Here is a 14,756-nt window from a genome sequence, read left to right as displayed (position 1 = left end):
AGAGTAAATACCTCAGTGCGACTACAGAGCGCAGATTTATCTGAAGGGATTTTACAGCCAACATGTTTCTAATGATGTGGGAGATCTGCTGGGGTAATGAGGCAGTTTAATGGGCATCAGACAAAATCCACCAGTTATTATCTCATCGCAGATGGAGGCAGAGGCAGTTGGACGACCACGCAGACATATGTCCAAACGTGCACATGAACAGACACACGCACATGCATTAGCAATACTGGCTTTTCTGCTCAAGTTACTGGCGAAACATAGAAGGGTTTTAATCTTACCATGTTGGACCTAGATTTAAGCATTGTGTTTCAGAGACAAAGGCAAATTTGTCACTTTGTTTGGTTGACGATAGCGAAGAGATCGGGAATGTTTGGAGAATTACAATTCATATTTACACTCACTGAATATTAAATGTAAGGAATGAGCCTTTGGTGAAAGACATTTTCTCCCTGTGGACCTGATCCTGTTTTTTTAAATACCCTTGAATTTGCAGTGATAGTGATGGTTCAGCATTTTGGAAATCAAAGAAAAATCTGGTTCTGAGAGCAGCTTCAGAAACATTAAGCACACGTACGTTCTCCTGTGAATGTAAATATAGGAAATGTGTGTATGTGAGAGAGAGAGAGAGAGAGAGATCAGGACTAGATCTCTGTGGTTACCCCTTACGTCAGACATGAGTTCCTGAGATCAGTGGTTCTCAAATGTGACAAACCTTTAAATTCTTGCACAATTTGGAATCTCCAACCCAATCAAAATGAATTCTTCTTTGTACTAAACCAATCCTGCTAACCTTGACTCATTGAACATTTTTTCCCCTTTGGTTTCTACAGCAGCTTTCTGTCCTTGGAGCAGCATTACTGCTACATACTGAGTTTGTGACTTGAATTTTATAGAAATAAGTGAGCAGCAAATCATTCATCAGAGGCTGTGTGTGCAGGAGGCTTATTCAGTACCACATGACCTACAGAAATGAAGCCCCACGGCCTTTTCTTGGGTCACAGGCCACCATTTAGGAAACATAGTTTGAAGAAGAAAGTTTCTACTTTCAGTCAGCCTCCTGGTTTACATTATCTTTTAGCTTCTTTACATAATGGATCATAATTTAAATTCTTCCAGTAAATGAGGTGGAACCAACACGAACGCCACCACCTGTGGTATTAGCAAGCAAATCACTGCAGTAAATAATACACCTATAAAATATGAATATTAAAATAAGTCTGGACGGTTAATGTCAATGTCAAGGTGAAATATTAGGGACATCTGTGTTTTTTTTTGTTCTACACAGGAAGTCCCTGTGTGTTCAGGAGAGATTTAAGGCCCAGGTTATTCAGTGCAGGAGGGCGTGAATGAGTGTGTTTAAATTTGGCCACAAGATGAGTCTGATAACATTGTTCTTTTAGAGCATATCATGTTTTATTTATGGCTTTAATGTGACTGGTGAGTCACTTAAGAGATCAACATTTTGGGCTTTTATCTTTATTGATCCAGAGTTGGTTCAGGTCAAGTAATAGAGCACCGAGAAATGAGGCTCTGGGAATTCCATATATAACAGTGATCCATTGAGATGAATGGCCAACAGACAGCGGCGTCAGAGTTCCTGGTCTGAACATAGGAGCATGTGTTCTATCATAACAGGCCAAAAGGCTGACGTTAGGACCGAGCAGCACCAACAACCAGTGTTTGAAAACTTGAAAGAATTTAAACCTTTTAATCACCTTCACCCTCTGAGTTAATCCATTAAAAAAATAAGAATAGACGACGAAAAACTAAAATAACAGAGAAACGTCAATAAGCTCTGATTATAATGTCAAAAAGAAACGTCAATAAGCTCTGATTATAATTTATGACGGAATCGTACTCCTATCGACCCCAAGACGATTATTAGCTGCACTGCTCCAGTTACCTGCACAACACTGTGCCATGTCGTGGCCTTGTCACAGAAATGTATTGTGTGATATAAAAAGCACAAGGGATTAAAACCTACGGGAAATATTTGATCATTAGACACGTAGTGTCTACTCATCTCGGGAAAATAACACCAGAATATCATCCTTCTTCTCTCTCGTCTGCTGTTGCGTCTTTTTTTTTTTCTTCTTCTTTTGGCTGCTCCTTTCAACCACACTGGATCATCTTCCTCAGACCCGCTCTATTTCTTGCATCCTTGACTGTCACACTATCCTCCATCTCTCCGCAGCACACTTTTCACGCTGACATTTCACTCAAGAGTCCGATTTTGTTCACATTCAGAAGGAGATCGAGTGCGCGTACATTTTGCGAGATTGGCAAACTGACACATACAGGTTGTCATGTGATTAGATTAGATCTGGACTTTATTGCTCTATCACTGAGGACGCTGTTGAAATCAGTAGCGTAGTAGTTTCATGACTTTGCACCAGAATGATTCAGGATTAGTTAATGCACATTAGTTGTGGATGAATTAGCAGTGTGAATGCAAAAGTGGAGTGAAACCAGTTTAGCTAACCCTAACCCAACTTTTTTTCCTCCTATGACACACAAGGCATCGCTGCCATTGCTCTGTCTCTGAATGGTTAGTCCTACTGATTTAATCAGCCAATCAGACGCAGGTGCAATGATGTTCCATCTCATGTTCCCTTTGTTTGACCTCACCGGCGGTCCTGCTGTGGCCGGGGACAGAATGTTTTTGGACATATCAGGTGTTATTACCTTTAAAGGCTTCCTCTCTCTGAGGGAGTGCTGCTATCTCTCTGTGACACATCATTGTGATTCTCTCTCCACTCACTCCACCCTGCCTGCACACTCTTCTTCACCTTTTTTTTGTGCACAATCCATAGCTTTAAGGGTGGATCCCGTTCTCCTCCGCTCACTAATGACACTGCATTTCCACTCTCATTCACGCACATTCTCAGTTTCAACCGACTTTTATTCCTCATTTCTCCGTTGCAGAGCTTCAACTCTTCACTTTAACTGCAATAGTGTTCATGTTGAGACAAACAAATAGACGAAAAAACTGCAAAGTGAAAAAAATTAAAATGCAGTAGATGATGTAGACCATAAGTCTTTTATGGTGCGTGCACGTGACTGCGCTATTCTTCATTACAACGGGTTATTGCTGTTGAGATGAACTGATCCTCTGTGTATATCAAGTCATATAAAAGAGATCCACAGCAAAGGTGATGTCACTGCAAGGAGAGTTGAAAGGGTTGCCATGGTGACAGGCGAAGGGAGTCTTGACTGGGTGGGGTGCAGCTTTAAACATTCAGTACTGGAGAATACGTGTGTGTGTGTGTGTGTGTGTGTGTGTGTGTGTCAGAACATCATTACCATGTTTGATTCCCCTCCTTGTTCACAGAGTCTAATGCAGTGTAACTGTGTTTCCTCTCCTCTGCACTTGTCATCTACATTTGTAGAGTGTTTATCTGTTTGTGTCCAATTACCTCCACACACTGCTCTGAGTCCACGCACTGTGGGCTTTTAGACTGTATGTCAGACGTGTGCATGACCAGGATGTGGTGACAGTATTGTCCTCAGTAAGGAAATTCCACACTGACATTTTGGTGCATATTATTTTGCAAATGATTACAGTCTCAGGGTCTAGTTTGAGGTGAGGTGTAGTTAAAGGAGAGAGAAAGAAGCAAAGGATGGCATTTTCAAGAAATGTGTTTCTCTCTGTGTGTGTCTCCTGCGTGTGGTGAGACATGCACTATTGTAGTCTCAGATCATGAACTTAGTGAATTTCCCAAAATCATTGACTTCACGAGCCAAAGGTTAAAACTGCTGCTGAATGTGAATGAGATACAGTGATATATATATATATATATATATATATATATATATAGTAATTCCCGGCTAGACTGCAGTTGTTTTCTGTGACTGTTTAAAAGGCACAGTCACCTGATAACAAAGACAAAAAGGGGGAGTTGTGTATTTTGTTCAGACTCGTCTCAGTTACGCTGTGTAAACGCCCTGTGGAGGAGAGTGACAGACAAGTTGGATGACATTACAGCCAAGGCAGCAGAAAGAGGGGAATGTAAGTTACTTTATGATTATAATGTTTAAAGTAAGTTAGTCACGAGTGGTGGATTGGGTTAAGATGATATCATGACATTCATTTAGTTGATTTGTTTTGAGAGAGAACGGTCCAGTTGTAGTTGTTTGTTTTGGACAGGTTTCAGTGTGTACTTTCACTTAAATGTGTTCAATCAGTGACAATACTGTGCAGTAATGAATGACACACTGACTCAGGATATTTACTTGTTCAAATAAAATGTGCTTTCAGTGATGGATGTTGCTCCTGTGCAGTAAAATACAGATGAAAATGTGTCCAACGGCTTTGAGGACAGACTGTCCTCAGTGTCCTCCAACCTCCCTTAGTTAATGGAGTGAACGCTAAAAATTATGGCAGTGTTGTCTTTGGTTGTTTGTGCGAGTTAATGGAGTCGTGTGTGTTTTTGTGTCGGTCTGATTTATAAACAAAAATCACAGTGTATTTTTTATTTTTTGGTTGTGAGACTCGTGACTTGTTTGTGAGCCTCGTGACTTGTTTTTGACATTACCTGTTTCCAAACCTGTCTGTCTGCAGGGGTGTATGAGCTACGGATCTGAAACCTCAGTTCACCCTGCAGTGTACATGATAGAATGTTTGAAAAAACATGCAAAAAACAGGCACAAGGACTAAACGAAAGTATTTTTAAACCTTGTAATGTGAAGCCTGAACATGTGTCCATATCCCCTGCAATGACCTCATGCACCATCAGAGGTCCGTGCACCCCTGGTTGGGAAAAACAGGTTTAAAAGGGTTTTTTAATTCATTAAAAACTGCCTGAATACACTGCTATAATATGTCATTACTTTTGAGTAAAAGTCTGTCTCTGCAGGATGATAAGTTCAGTGTCAGTGTCCAAACTAAAGTTTTCCTCTCCTTCCTAAAGGACTGTTGACTGGGAAGGAGGACCTGGGCAACAGTGAGGAGGAGGAGGACGAGAGGCATCTCAATTACAATCACCCGCCTCTTAAGACTTTGCAGGAGATTAGGGAGATGGATAAGGAGGACAAAAGTCTGACCAAGTACAAGCAGACGCTGCTGGGGACGGGTCCGGTGACAGAAGGTGGGTGTGGTATTGATGTTTCTCTGTGTGTGTGTCGAGTACAGCAGCAGCAGCATCCTCTCACACACATGCAGACACCACGCTGATTTCAGCATCTCTGCTCCTGCATGTCATGACAGCTGTTATCAATATAACAGCTCTGACTCTGGCTGCTGTACCTCAGCATCGCCTCATTTACAGCCCATTACAGCAGACGCAGGGGCGGAAAAAAAGCTGCGAAGGAAACGGTTCCAGTGTGTGAAACAGGCACTTTTCAACTTTTATGTGCTACATTTTTAACTCTGACACCTGACACCTGAGGGATTTCTCCATTATTCTAACACCAGGAACTGATAACCTTTTTAGATAGATAGATAGATAGATAGATAGTACTGCCTATTACAGAGCAGCAGCAACTTATGATGAATGAATGGATTTTTAATTTAATAAAATATTTTTTTAATTGGATCCATTTAACCTAGATACATAAAAAAACTCCCAAACTAACTTTTAGTTAGTGACATGGCTGTGAATGAAACTCTCTAAAACACGACATAACAATGTACTTTAGAAGAGAAGAGTTTATAATATATGATTAAAAAAAATTTAAACCAGTTTTTTTATCTGCAGATCCGTCTCAGCCCAATGTCTGTGTGACCAGAATGACTTTATTATGTGACCAGGCTCCTGGAAACCTCAGCATGGACCTGACAGGTGCGTGAACACTTCAATATAGTGTTACATTTCATTACTATTTATATAAACAATATTATGAAGGTCATTTGTATGTATTTACAGTATGTATATGTATATAAATATATATAAAGTACTTTGTTGGCCTATCACCCTGTGATAGGTGTTGTAGTTACATATTATTTTGAGTTTCCTGTCATGGGGGAACACTAAAAACATTCTTCCCATATTCTAAAAACAAAAGCAGGTTTTGGACTCGTGTTAATTGGTCAGTGTGAATCAACCATGGCAGTGAACTGTGAGTGTAAATGTTGTCTCCGAACGTCGCCCTCTGTGGACCAGTGTCCTCTCTGGTCCAGGGCTGACCTCACCCTGTGCGGTTACTCCTCCAAATCCTGAGTCGATGTGTCTCTGTTACACTGATATGCTCTGGAGCAAGGCATCCATCCCTCCACCACGCTGCAGCTGGAGAGCAGAAAGACTGCAGTGGGTGTGTCCGTGCATGAGAGTGGAGAGACAGCGAAATGTTTGCTTAGTGGGCAGTATTGACATTTTCCCCTGGGCACAGGAAAAAGCGACAGGCAATAAAGGAAAGCAAGGTTTCTGTAGGTTTATGTGTTTGCATGTGTGTGTGTGTTTGCGTGTGTGTGAGTATGTGTGTGAGCTGCAGTACTTGGTAATCAGGTAGCAGGAATCTGAAACCTTAACTTACAGACAAAGACTAAGTTATGAAGAAGATCAAACTGTTATTTGGGGTTTGGTTTTCGTCCCTTCTTGACTTGAGCTCCTGCTGGTTTTATTTTCTTATCTGAGGATTTTCTTATTAAATTCTAACTCTAACGTACACTGATATGAGCTCACCCTCAGTGCAGATCGTGAAGATGTGGAACTCCCGTTTCCTCCCACTGTCAACAGACAGGGACTGTCAGATTAATCAAATTAGATTGATAGCAAATCCAAACTGATAACAGGTGTGAGTGTGGGCGGTGGTCACCTCCAGCCCCCCGTGACAGGATGGAAGTGGGTGAAGATGGAAGGATGGTTAGAGCCTGAAGTACAAGCTCAAAAAATGTCTTTCATTCGTCAGATAGTCAGTGTAAAAGAAAAATGGATGCATCAGTTGTGAGAGTACCGGTGCTGGTCAGGAGGTCAGGTGTTGACCTCTCAGCCAGATCACAAACATACACCTGCGTTGTCTTTCATCTGACCCGTCCAACCTTCTGTGTTTACGACTACAACCTCGCAAATGTTTGTTTACACCCAATCACAGAACGACACTTGCCGTTGTGCGTCACCGTGTTACTTTGTGCTCAAATGCTATAAACACTTTATTTACTTCACCCTGTAACACTGTGACCTGATTTCACTTCTACCACAGCCTCCTGAGAAGCAGCGGTTTTATTTCCCTTAAAATGCAGAGAATCACAAGTGAAACATTAAAAACTGAACTCATGCTGCGAGAAGAAAACTGGTTGAAGCCGTGAGGAAAATAAAATCTATACAGTAGTCCGCGCTGGAATGACTGGTCTCGCTGCTGGATCGTGTTACACTCAGGCAGACGGGTCGGCACCACACTGGACTTGAAATGGACTTTCCGTTGGTAGCTGAAAACATTAGAGAGCTCATTATACTGGACAATGTAAGCTGTTACCAGTGCAGCACAGGGTCCTAACTGATGACGGGCATTTGTTCTTCTGCATGTGAGTGTGTGTTGGAGGTACTTATGTAGTTAAGTCAATTGTTCCGCTTGTACTGCTTGTAAGTGTAACGAACACTACTGAACATTTAGACCTGCAGTGGCTGCTTCAATAAGTTTAGACATTTGATCTAAAATAACAACATATTCATGTAGTTTTAAAATATGGAAGTTTGTCCTGCACAAGTGCCAGTTGCAGTACCGGTATCGAAAAAGTTGCATTGAGAAACTAGTCATTTTCCCCTGAGTTTAAGAATTGCACATCTGTGCAGAGACGCCTGAGAGACTCAAGTTTATTATTATGGGCCACCTGCTGTGATGCTAAGCACAGAGCTCCACTGTTCTGTAGAGCTGTGTACTTTCAGCAACTGTGTCAACACGGAACGTTAAGCCCAATTTTTAAACCCAAACCAACAGTTTAACAACGTTACAACTACATTTGTGCCTCAGAAGTATCTCGCTAAAAAGTTGTGAGCCTCTATTGTGGTTTGACTAAGCTGTCTTGACTTCTGTATGTTGTCTTTGAGCTAAGCTAATCTTGCTGATCTTCTTTCTATGTCTTGACTTCTGTATGTTGTCTTTGAACATTATCTTTAAGTTTCCAGGCAGAGGGCAGTGAATCTGAAGCCTTTTAACTGTGTGCGTTTAAAGACAGGTGGCCGGTAGATAATGATACATTTGTTTTATAATAATAATACAAGAATTTAGTACAGTCGTTTCTGCTCCCTCTGTTGCTGGAGTCGAGATCAATAACCTGAGTGTTTATGCACTGAAACATGAAAAGCGATTTCCATCAGTCTGAGCCCGCAGTGGAAAAATAAATTGCAATGGATTTGTGTCCCCCGGTTGATACGGCAATGAGACCACTGCACAGATAGACATTCATTGGTCAGAGTGCAGGGATTGTGACCTAGTTTGGGTGAGAAGGTTCATTACACACCACATTTCAAGAGGATTGTGGGATTTTTATTAGGAAACGTGCTGCGAAGACAATCCCCCCACAATCGGACTTTTACAACAGGTGTCCGGCAGTGATGTGCTTTCAAGTGTCTGCTGGGTTTCATTTCAGTTTTCATCCCGGCTGGATCTGGTTTCCTGGATTTGATTCTCACTCATGGCCTCAGTGACTTCAGCACAAAACCAAACATTTCATGTTCTATATGTCACTGCTGCTTGGTCCTGACACAGTAGCCTGCTTAGGTTATCATTTCATGTTCTATATGTCACTGCTGCCTGGTCCTACAACACCTGACACAGTAGCCTGCTTAGGTTATCATTCTGTGTATACATGTAAGGTTAGTAGTACCTCTAGGTTAAGGTTGGGATTAGACCTAAACTAGTAGTGCTAAGTTCTGGTTCTACAGGGTTTAGGTGTCTAGATGTATCTTATACCTGTGTTCCCCATTTACAGGGAGGTTCAAGGTTTATTTTGGAGATTTTGGAGGATTTGAAAAAAACTCAGATTAGAGTTATATTAAGGATTAAGATTAGACTTGAGGATTGCATATATATATGTAAAGATGTGTGTGTGTGTGTGTGTATTTGTGCGAGTTTGCTTCCTGCCTGTTTTGTTTCCTCCCTGTGAAGAATTCTTCCATTATTGTTGGTTTTTCTGGAGACCCATAATCCTCATCCTCTGGTTAAACTAGGGTTGAAGATGTGAATTGCATTTACAGCTGCATTTATGAGTTGAGGAGTTTGCTTCATCTCGTAATGATTTAAGTTAGCAATAAAGTTCTGTGAGTGTGTGTGTGTGTGTGTGTGTGTGTGCAGTATTACTGACCCATTTTTGAGGACGTTTATTTAAGTTTGCTCCAGAGACTGATCCTTAACGGCCCGTTCACGTACATTCATATCCACCACAGCAGTTAATGGACGACTTTAATCAACAGGAAATATATAAAGATAAACCCATTTTACACAGTGTTTTTAAACAGCTCTGTACCTGCACATATACAGTGACAACACATACAAACCACAGTACGCAGTATTTAACGTAGATAACGACGATGTTGTGTGTCTCCTTCTCTCTTTTCCGTCTTCCTCCTCGCATCACTTCTGTCTCTCCTTCCTCCCTTCCGTCCTCCCTCCCTCCCTCTATCTCCCCTTCATCTCCTCACTGTTGTGTTTCTCTGTCCATTAGGAGGCACTCAGGACTGATGGCCAGGTTTAAAGTGAAATATAAAGCGATTAGGTGGTGAATGAATGTCTGATGCCATCTGCTTTACTTCCTCGTAATGAACCCGTGCAACCTCGCAGGACGACAGCAACACTTTTATAGAGCAAAGAAGCCATTTTGGTTTGACCACTGACACTAAATCCCTGCTACAGTATGTACTTATAGAGTTGTACTGAAAGGAGCAGACCTTCATGTGATGGAGCAAAGGACCATGGGAAATGAGGATGTCGTTTTTCTGCTTCGGTGTTTTACTGCATTAGAAATACAATAGGAACTTCTTCATTAAATGCCGGTGTTTCCAAAACATTTCTCCCCGGAGCCCGTCGTGGACCTCGACTGTGTTTTATGTGGCCCACAGCTTTTATGTGGATTACTTTTGCTCCAACAAAACAATCGAAAAACACCACCTAGTGTACAGTAGTGAATCACACAGACGGAGGTTTAATTAATGTCTTTAGGTGTGTAGCAGCCGTTAAACTGCTCTTTTACTAGTGATATTTTTGAGAGATTCTCGTGAGAAACTAGAGCTGTTGTTTTTAGACATCAAAACTGGCAGCTCTGCCAAAACATCTGTTAAATACGGTACTGTAAATGTTGATATCATGGCCCCCAAAACTAAAGAGGCAGCAACTCACTTTTGACTTTTTAAATGGTGGGATATAAAAATGCCTAGACTGCTATCAACATCTGTCAGTGACGGTAATGATTTGCATCATGGAGACTCTGCATGTATACAGTATATACTATATATATATATGTAAAAGTATATGTGATTCAGCAATTAATATAGAAATTTAAGACAGACGTACTGTACGTTCCTGTCAGGACGGTGTTTGTTCCCAGGAGCTGTTGAATTATTATAATATTTAAGAAATTCATTTATTTTGTTTTCTGTAACTTTAATAAGGTTGATCCTAATTTTTTGTTTGTATTTTTTACAGTATTTTGTGCTAACAAGGTAGGAAGTATCTGATAAATATTAATGTTATATTTAAAGCAGGATATGTGTACAGTCAAATTCTACTTTCACTGCTGTGTAAATGGTACCATAAACTAAAATACAATTTTTTTTATTTTATTTTTTTTTCCCCTCATAGTGTGTCTGCTTTCTGTCAATTACACATTATTTTGTTTGCGTTTTTCTTTCATAATTACATTTCCTCCCACCTGCAATTGAGTCTGAGAGGCGGGAAGTAAACTGTCGAGCGAAAGTTCCTGAGTTTTACTGCCTTAAATGTCAGGTTAAAAATGAAGGAGCGCGGTGTCTGAAGATGAATGGGAGCAATTTCTGCGCGAGCACTTTGTTTTTGATTGGTACTTGTATAGCAATCTGCTCCATATAAACATCTAATTGAAGGATGACACCAGCTGCTGAAGGCGACGTTCCTCCGTGTAACTCAGTCAGCAGCGGTGTGATTCCATAATGACTCATTTTCACTGACATCATCATCACCTACAAAGGCCCTGGCCTGCTGACTAAACCATGAACGCTGATGTCGTGTGTGTGTGTGTGTCATGTTGACCGTGAGTGATGTCCTGACGTTGTCTTCTTTTCCTCTGTGTGTGTGTGTGTGTGTGTCTGCAGGAGACCTGAGCACTCTGAAGTCGAAGAGCTTCACCCTGCAGGAGGGAGCGGAGTACAGACTAAAGATCCACTTCAAGGTAGGTCAGCCTGGTGGACAGACGGACGGAGTCAACGACTTATATTCAGGACGTATAGAAACATCACCGGACGATTACTGCGACCATTGGGTTTTATTGTACGTTAAGAGGCAGGACATGCTGAGTCAGCCGACTTTAAAGTCACATCACAACATCCAACAAAGACCATCATCGTGGTTAATGAGCCTTTTGCGGCGCTGTTGCTTTTTTAGAGCTCCACTAAGAATCAATGCAGTAGTGGTTTGAGTTTCTTTTTTGATAGCAGGAAGTTACTTTGACAGGATGAACTAACGGGACTGTTGTTAGAAATCCATCGCCTTCGTTTGGCTTTCATGTCTAGCAGTAATTGGTGTTAACAGATGACAGCACGGAGAGGAATATATAAATAAGAATAAAAAAAATCACAATATTTATTTCACTTCATTACTTTGTAGCCATTCTGTGGTGCATATGAAAACTTCTGTCCCTCTGTAAGGGTCCTGTGATTATTTTTCAAATCACATTAACATATTTAAAATGCAATAACATCAAAATTAAAGTAACCTGTCATATAAGTCATATCAACATATTTAATCTGCAATAACATCAAAATTAAAGTAACCTGGACTGGAGCCGGTGTTAGGGTTGTGTTTGAATATTAGTAGTGCTGAAATGAATTTTTAAAAATATTAATAAATGTCGCTGACATTTCTGGGAAGTTACCTAAAAATAACGAGGTGAAACATGTCGGCTTGACAAGGGTTGTTTTTTTTCCTGGGATGACCTCATGTAACGACTGCCCTCCACCTCTGAGGACCCCTGCTGGACAAGCAGCCTCACTGCCTTCCCAGTAATCGCTTCCTCATACCTTTAAATGTAAAAGGAAATATAAAAAGAACATAAATTCGTTTTTTGAATATTTTTAAAAATATTTTATTAAAATAATATTATTGTGTCTGCAGGTGAACAGAGAAATAGTTGCTGGGCTGAAGTATCATCACGTGGTCCACAGGAAAGGATTACGACGTGAGTTCAATTACTGTGATCAAATTTGGACTCCTCAGTCAAAGAGACTTAAAGCAAAGAACTTCTGAACTCTCTTTAATGATTATCTTTGAGGTTTTTTTCTGTTTGATCAAACTATGAGATATAATGTTGATCCACATCAACTGTTGAATGTCATATTTATATCTTCCTGCAGTGGATAAGGTGTCTCACATGGTGGGAAGTTACGGCCCGAGAGCAGAAGAGCACGAGTTTGTGAGCCCAAGTGATGAGGCGCCTAAAGGCATGATGTCACGTGGTCTGTATGAGATCAAGTCCTGCTTGGTCGATGACGACAAGAACGTCTACTTGTCCTGGGATTGGAACCTGAAAGTCCAAAAGGATTGGGATGACTAAGGAGGTAAAGAAGAGAAATGGGTGATGCCTCCTCTCCTCTCTCCCGTGTTCTCACCTCCCTGTCTTCCCTCCCCTCGTTTGCCCTCTCGTATCCTGTAAGAGTAGCCATCACATAGACCGGCGGTCCTGTTTTCCTCCTTGTTCATCCTCCTGTTCCTTCTTCCTCTCCTCTGTGTCTCCTAAAAATCTGTGCCATCCTGAGACTTTTAAAGAAGAGAATCCTTCCCTGCTTCATGTCCTCTATAATCCATTTACTGACTCTTTTTTTTTTTAATGCATTTATTTCATACAATAGCAGTGGATTAAAGGGAGGTGGTTAAATAGTCAGCTGAGAAGGGGAGTGGGCTACAGACACTTAACGACATCCTTGGAAGACTCCTTTACCCCCACGGTCAGTTGTTGTGTTTGTGTAATTGTTGGTATAAGGGAGTTGTTAATTTCTATTCAGCCATTGACTTTATATGGAAATAAGTACAGGCCTTTTGTATGTAATTTAAAAGTAAGCAATCTGAAGTTGTTCATTTAAGGGGCTTCTCTGGTCGGAAACCCCTTTAAATGAGAGGTGAAACTCAAGGTCGGGCAGGTCAAGTCGCAAACTTTGACGCATCCAGGGATTGGAACAACCTGGATGACCTAGACCCTCCACACACCTGGTTACAAATGTCTTAGACAGGAAGTAGCTGACCTGGTTTTCAGAATAAAAGTGTTCTCTGTGAGGTTCAATCCTTGGCCCCCAGTTCTGGTCTGACTTTCCTGCTTTTGTTCTTTTTTTGACTGTTCAGGCTCCATGAATTCCTTGTGAAAAAAAAAACCTAAATAATCTGTTCTAAAGAAAGCTACATCCATTTTTAAAAAATGTTTATGCACATATTGTTTGAATGAACAGCAATGAAAGTATAGGGGAAAAAAACAGGAGATTAAAAAAGAAAAACCTCCAAAAAGGTCTTAACAAGACACATGAAAATAAAGAGAAGTTAAAATTTTCATAATTCACATTTTCTATATTTAATTCCATGGTGTGGTGTATAAAACAGAATGATCTCCTGATTAGTGAAGAGATGAAGATATTATTTCTTAAAAATATTTTTTTGTAGTATAAACAAATCACACTCATATTTTCCATCCAAATACATGAACTGCCGTTTTTTTTTCTCCTTTCTGAAGAATGAAATCCTACCATTCATATGAGCTCGTACTGCAGACTGACATGAGAAGAGTGAAATAATCCAGGTTCACCTTTTTGTCCACATTGAGCGTCATTGTGTTTTCACGGCTCTCTGTTCCCAAGTCTTTGAGGAGCTTTTCTACAGAGCAGACAAAGAACACACTGTAACTGAACTGTGTATATTGTAGAAAGAGACGCATGTACTGTATGTCCTTTAGGGTTTGATACTGTGCACATAGTGAAAAGAAACCAAACGACCCCTCCCGCACACAAGGACATGACTGTGAATAGAACTAATGCTTTGAACATTTAGACGAAACATTTACGATAGCTGCCCAAGACTGACAGACCGTGAAGCAAGTCCGTCGGGGGATACAAAGAATTCCCTCGGAAAGGATTCAAAAAACAAACAAACAGTACAGTGTATCGTTGTGTTAAGTCTTTGAATATTGTTACCAATGGAAATTGTTGTGATCTCAATCTAACTGTAAATGTCGGCTTGTTGGGTGTTGCATGGTTTAAAAAGACTCTCTTTCTCTCTCTCTCTCTTTCTCTCTTGCTTTCAGCAGTAACAACTTTATTGTAAAATTTAATGTGGTTTTAAAAAGAGAAGATAAGATAGTGATGCAAATTAAAGACCTCAGTTGTGGTGAGATCCTGCAGATACAGTATTTACAGGGATGGCTTTAACGACACAGGCAGCAGCAGCAGCAGTAATCAGCTGTGTTTCACGTCCCCCAGTCTGTACCAATCACGTGCCACATCTTCAAAGATTGGTGTCTAATTTAGCATCCTGTATCTTTAATAAAGGCAGTGCAAACCACCATTAATGTGTCTCCCGCTCTTGAATTTATTTATTTTTTTAATACAATGAATTTGCAAAATTTCCCAAATATACTTTACTGT

At 40.6% G+C, this 14,756-nt stretch overlaps 1 protein-coding gene across 3 annotated transcripts in view; it reads left to right on the top strand.

Moving 5' to 3' along the window:
- Positions 1-14,676, top strand: part of LOC103393246 (rho GDP-dissociation inhibitor 1-like) — a 23,560-nt gene extending 8,884 nt beyond the window's left edge. For 2 of the 3 annotated variants that reach the window (XM_008330140.3, XM_017040721.2), the window contains exons 4-8: positions 4,920-5,096; positions 5,706-5,789; positions 11,229-11,305; positions 12,247-12,310; positions 12,486-14,676. In XM_008330140.3, the coding sequence (XP_008328362.1) occupies positions 4,920-5,096; positions 5,706-5,789; positions 11,229-11,305; positions 12,247-12,310; positions 12,486-12,685 (602 nt within the window). In that variant the 3' untranslated portion in view covers positions 12,686-14,676. The remainder of the gene's footprint in view (positions 1-4,919; positions 5,097-5,705; positions 5,790-11,228; positions 11,306-12,246; positions 12,311-12,485) is intronic. The other variant, XM_017040722.2, reaches the window with a different exon arrangement.
- Positions 14,677-14,756: the final 80 nt, after the last annotated feature.

Source organism: Cynoglossus semilaevis, chromosome 17, assembly GCF_000523025.1.
Source record: "Cynoglossus semilaevis isolate Cse_v1.0 chromosome 17, Cse_v1.0, whole genome shotgun sequence".
Taxonomy (NCBI): domain Eukaryota; kingdom Metazoa; phylum Chordata; class Actinopteri; order Pleuronectiformes; family Cynoglossidae; genus Cynoglossus; species Cynoglossus semilaevis.
Note: the sequence above shows the minus strand (reverse complement) of the source record. Positions and strands in the feature narration are given on the sequence as shown.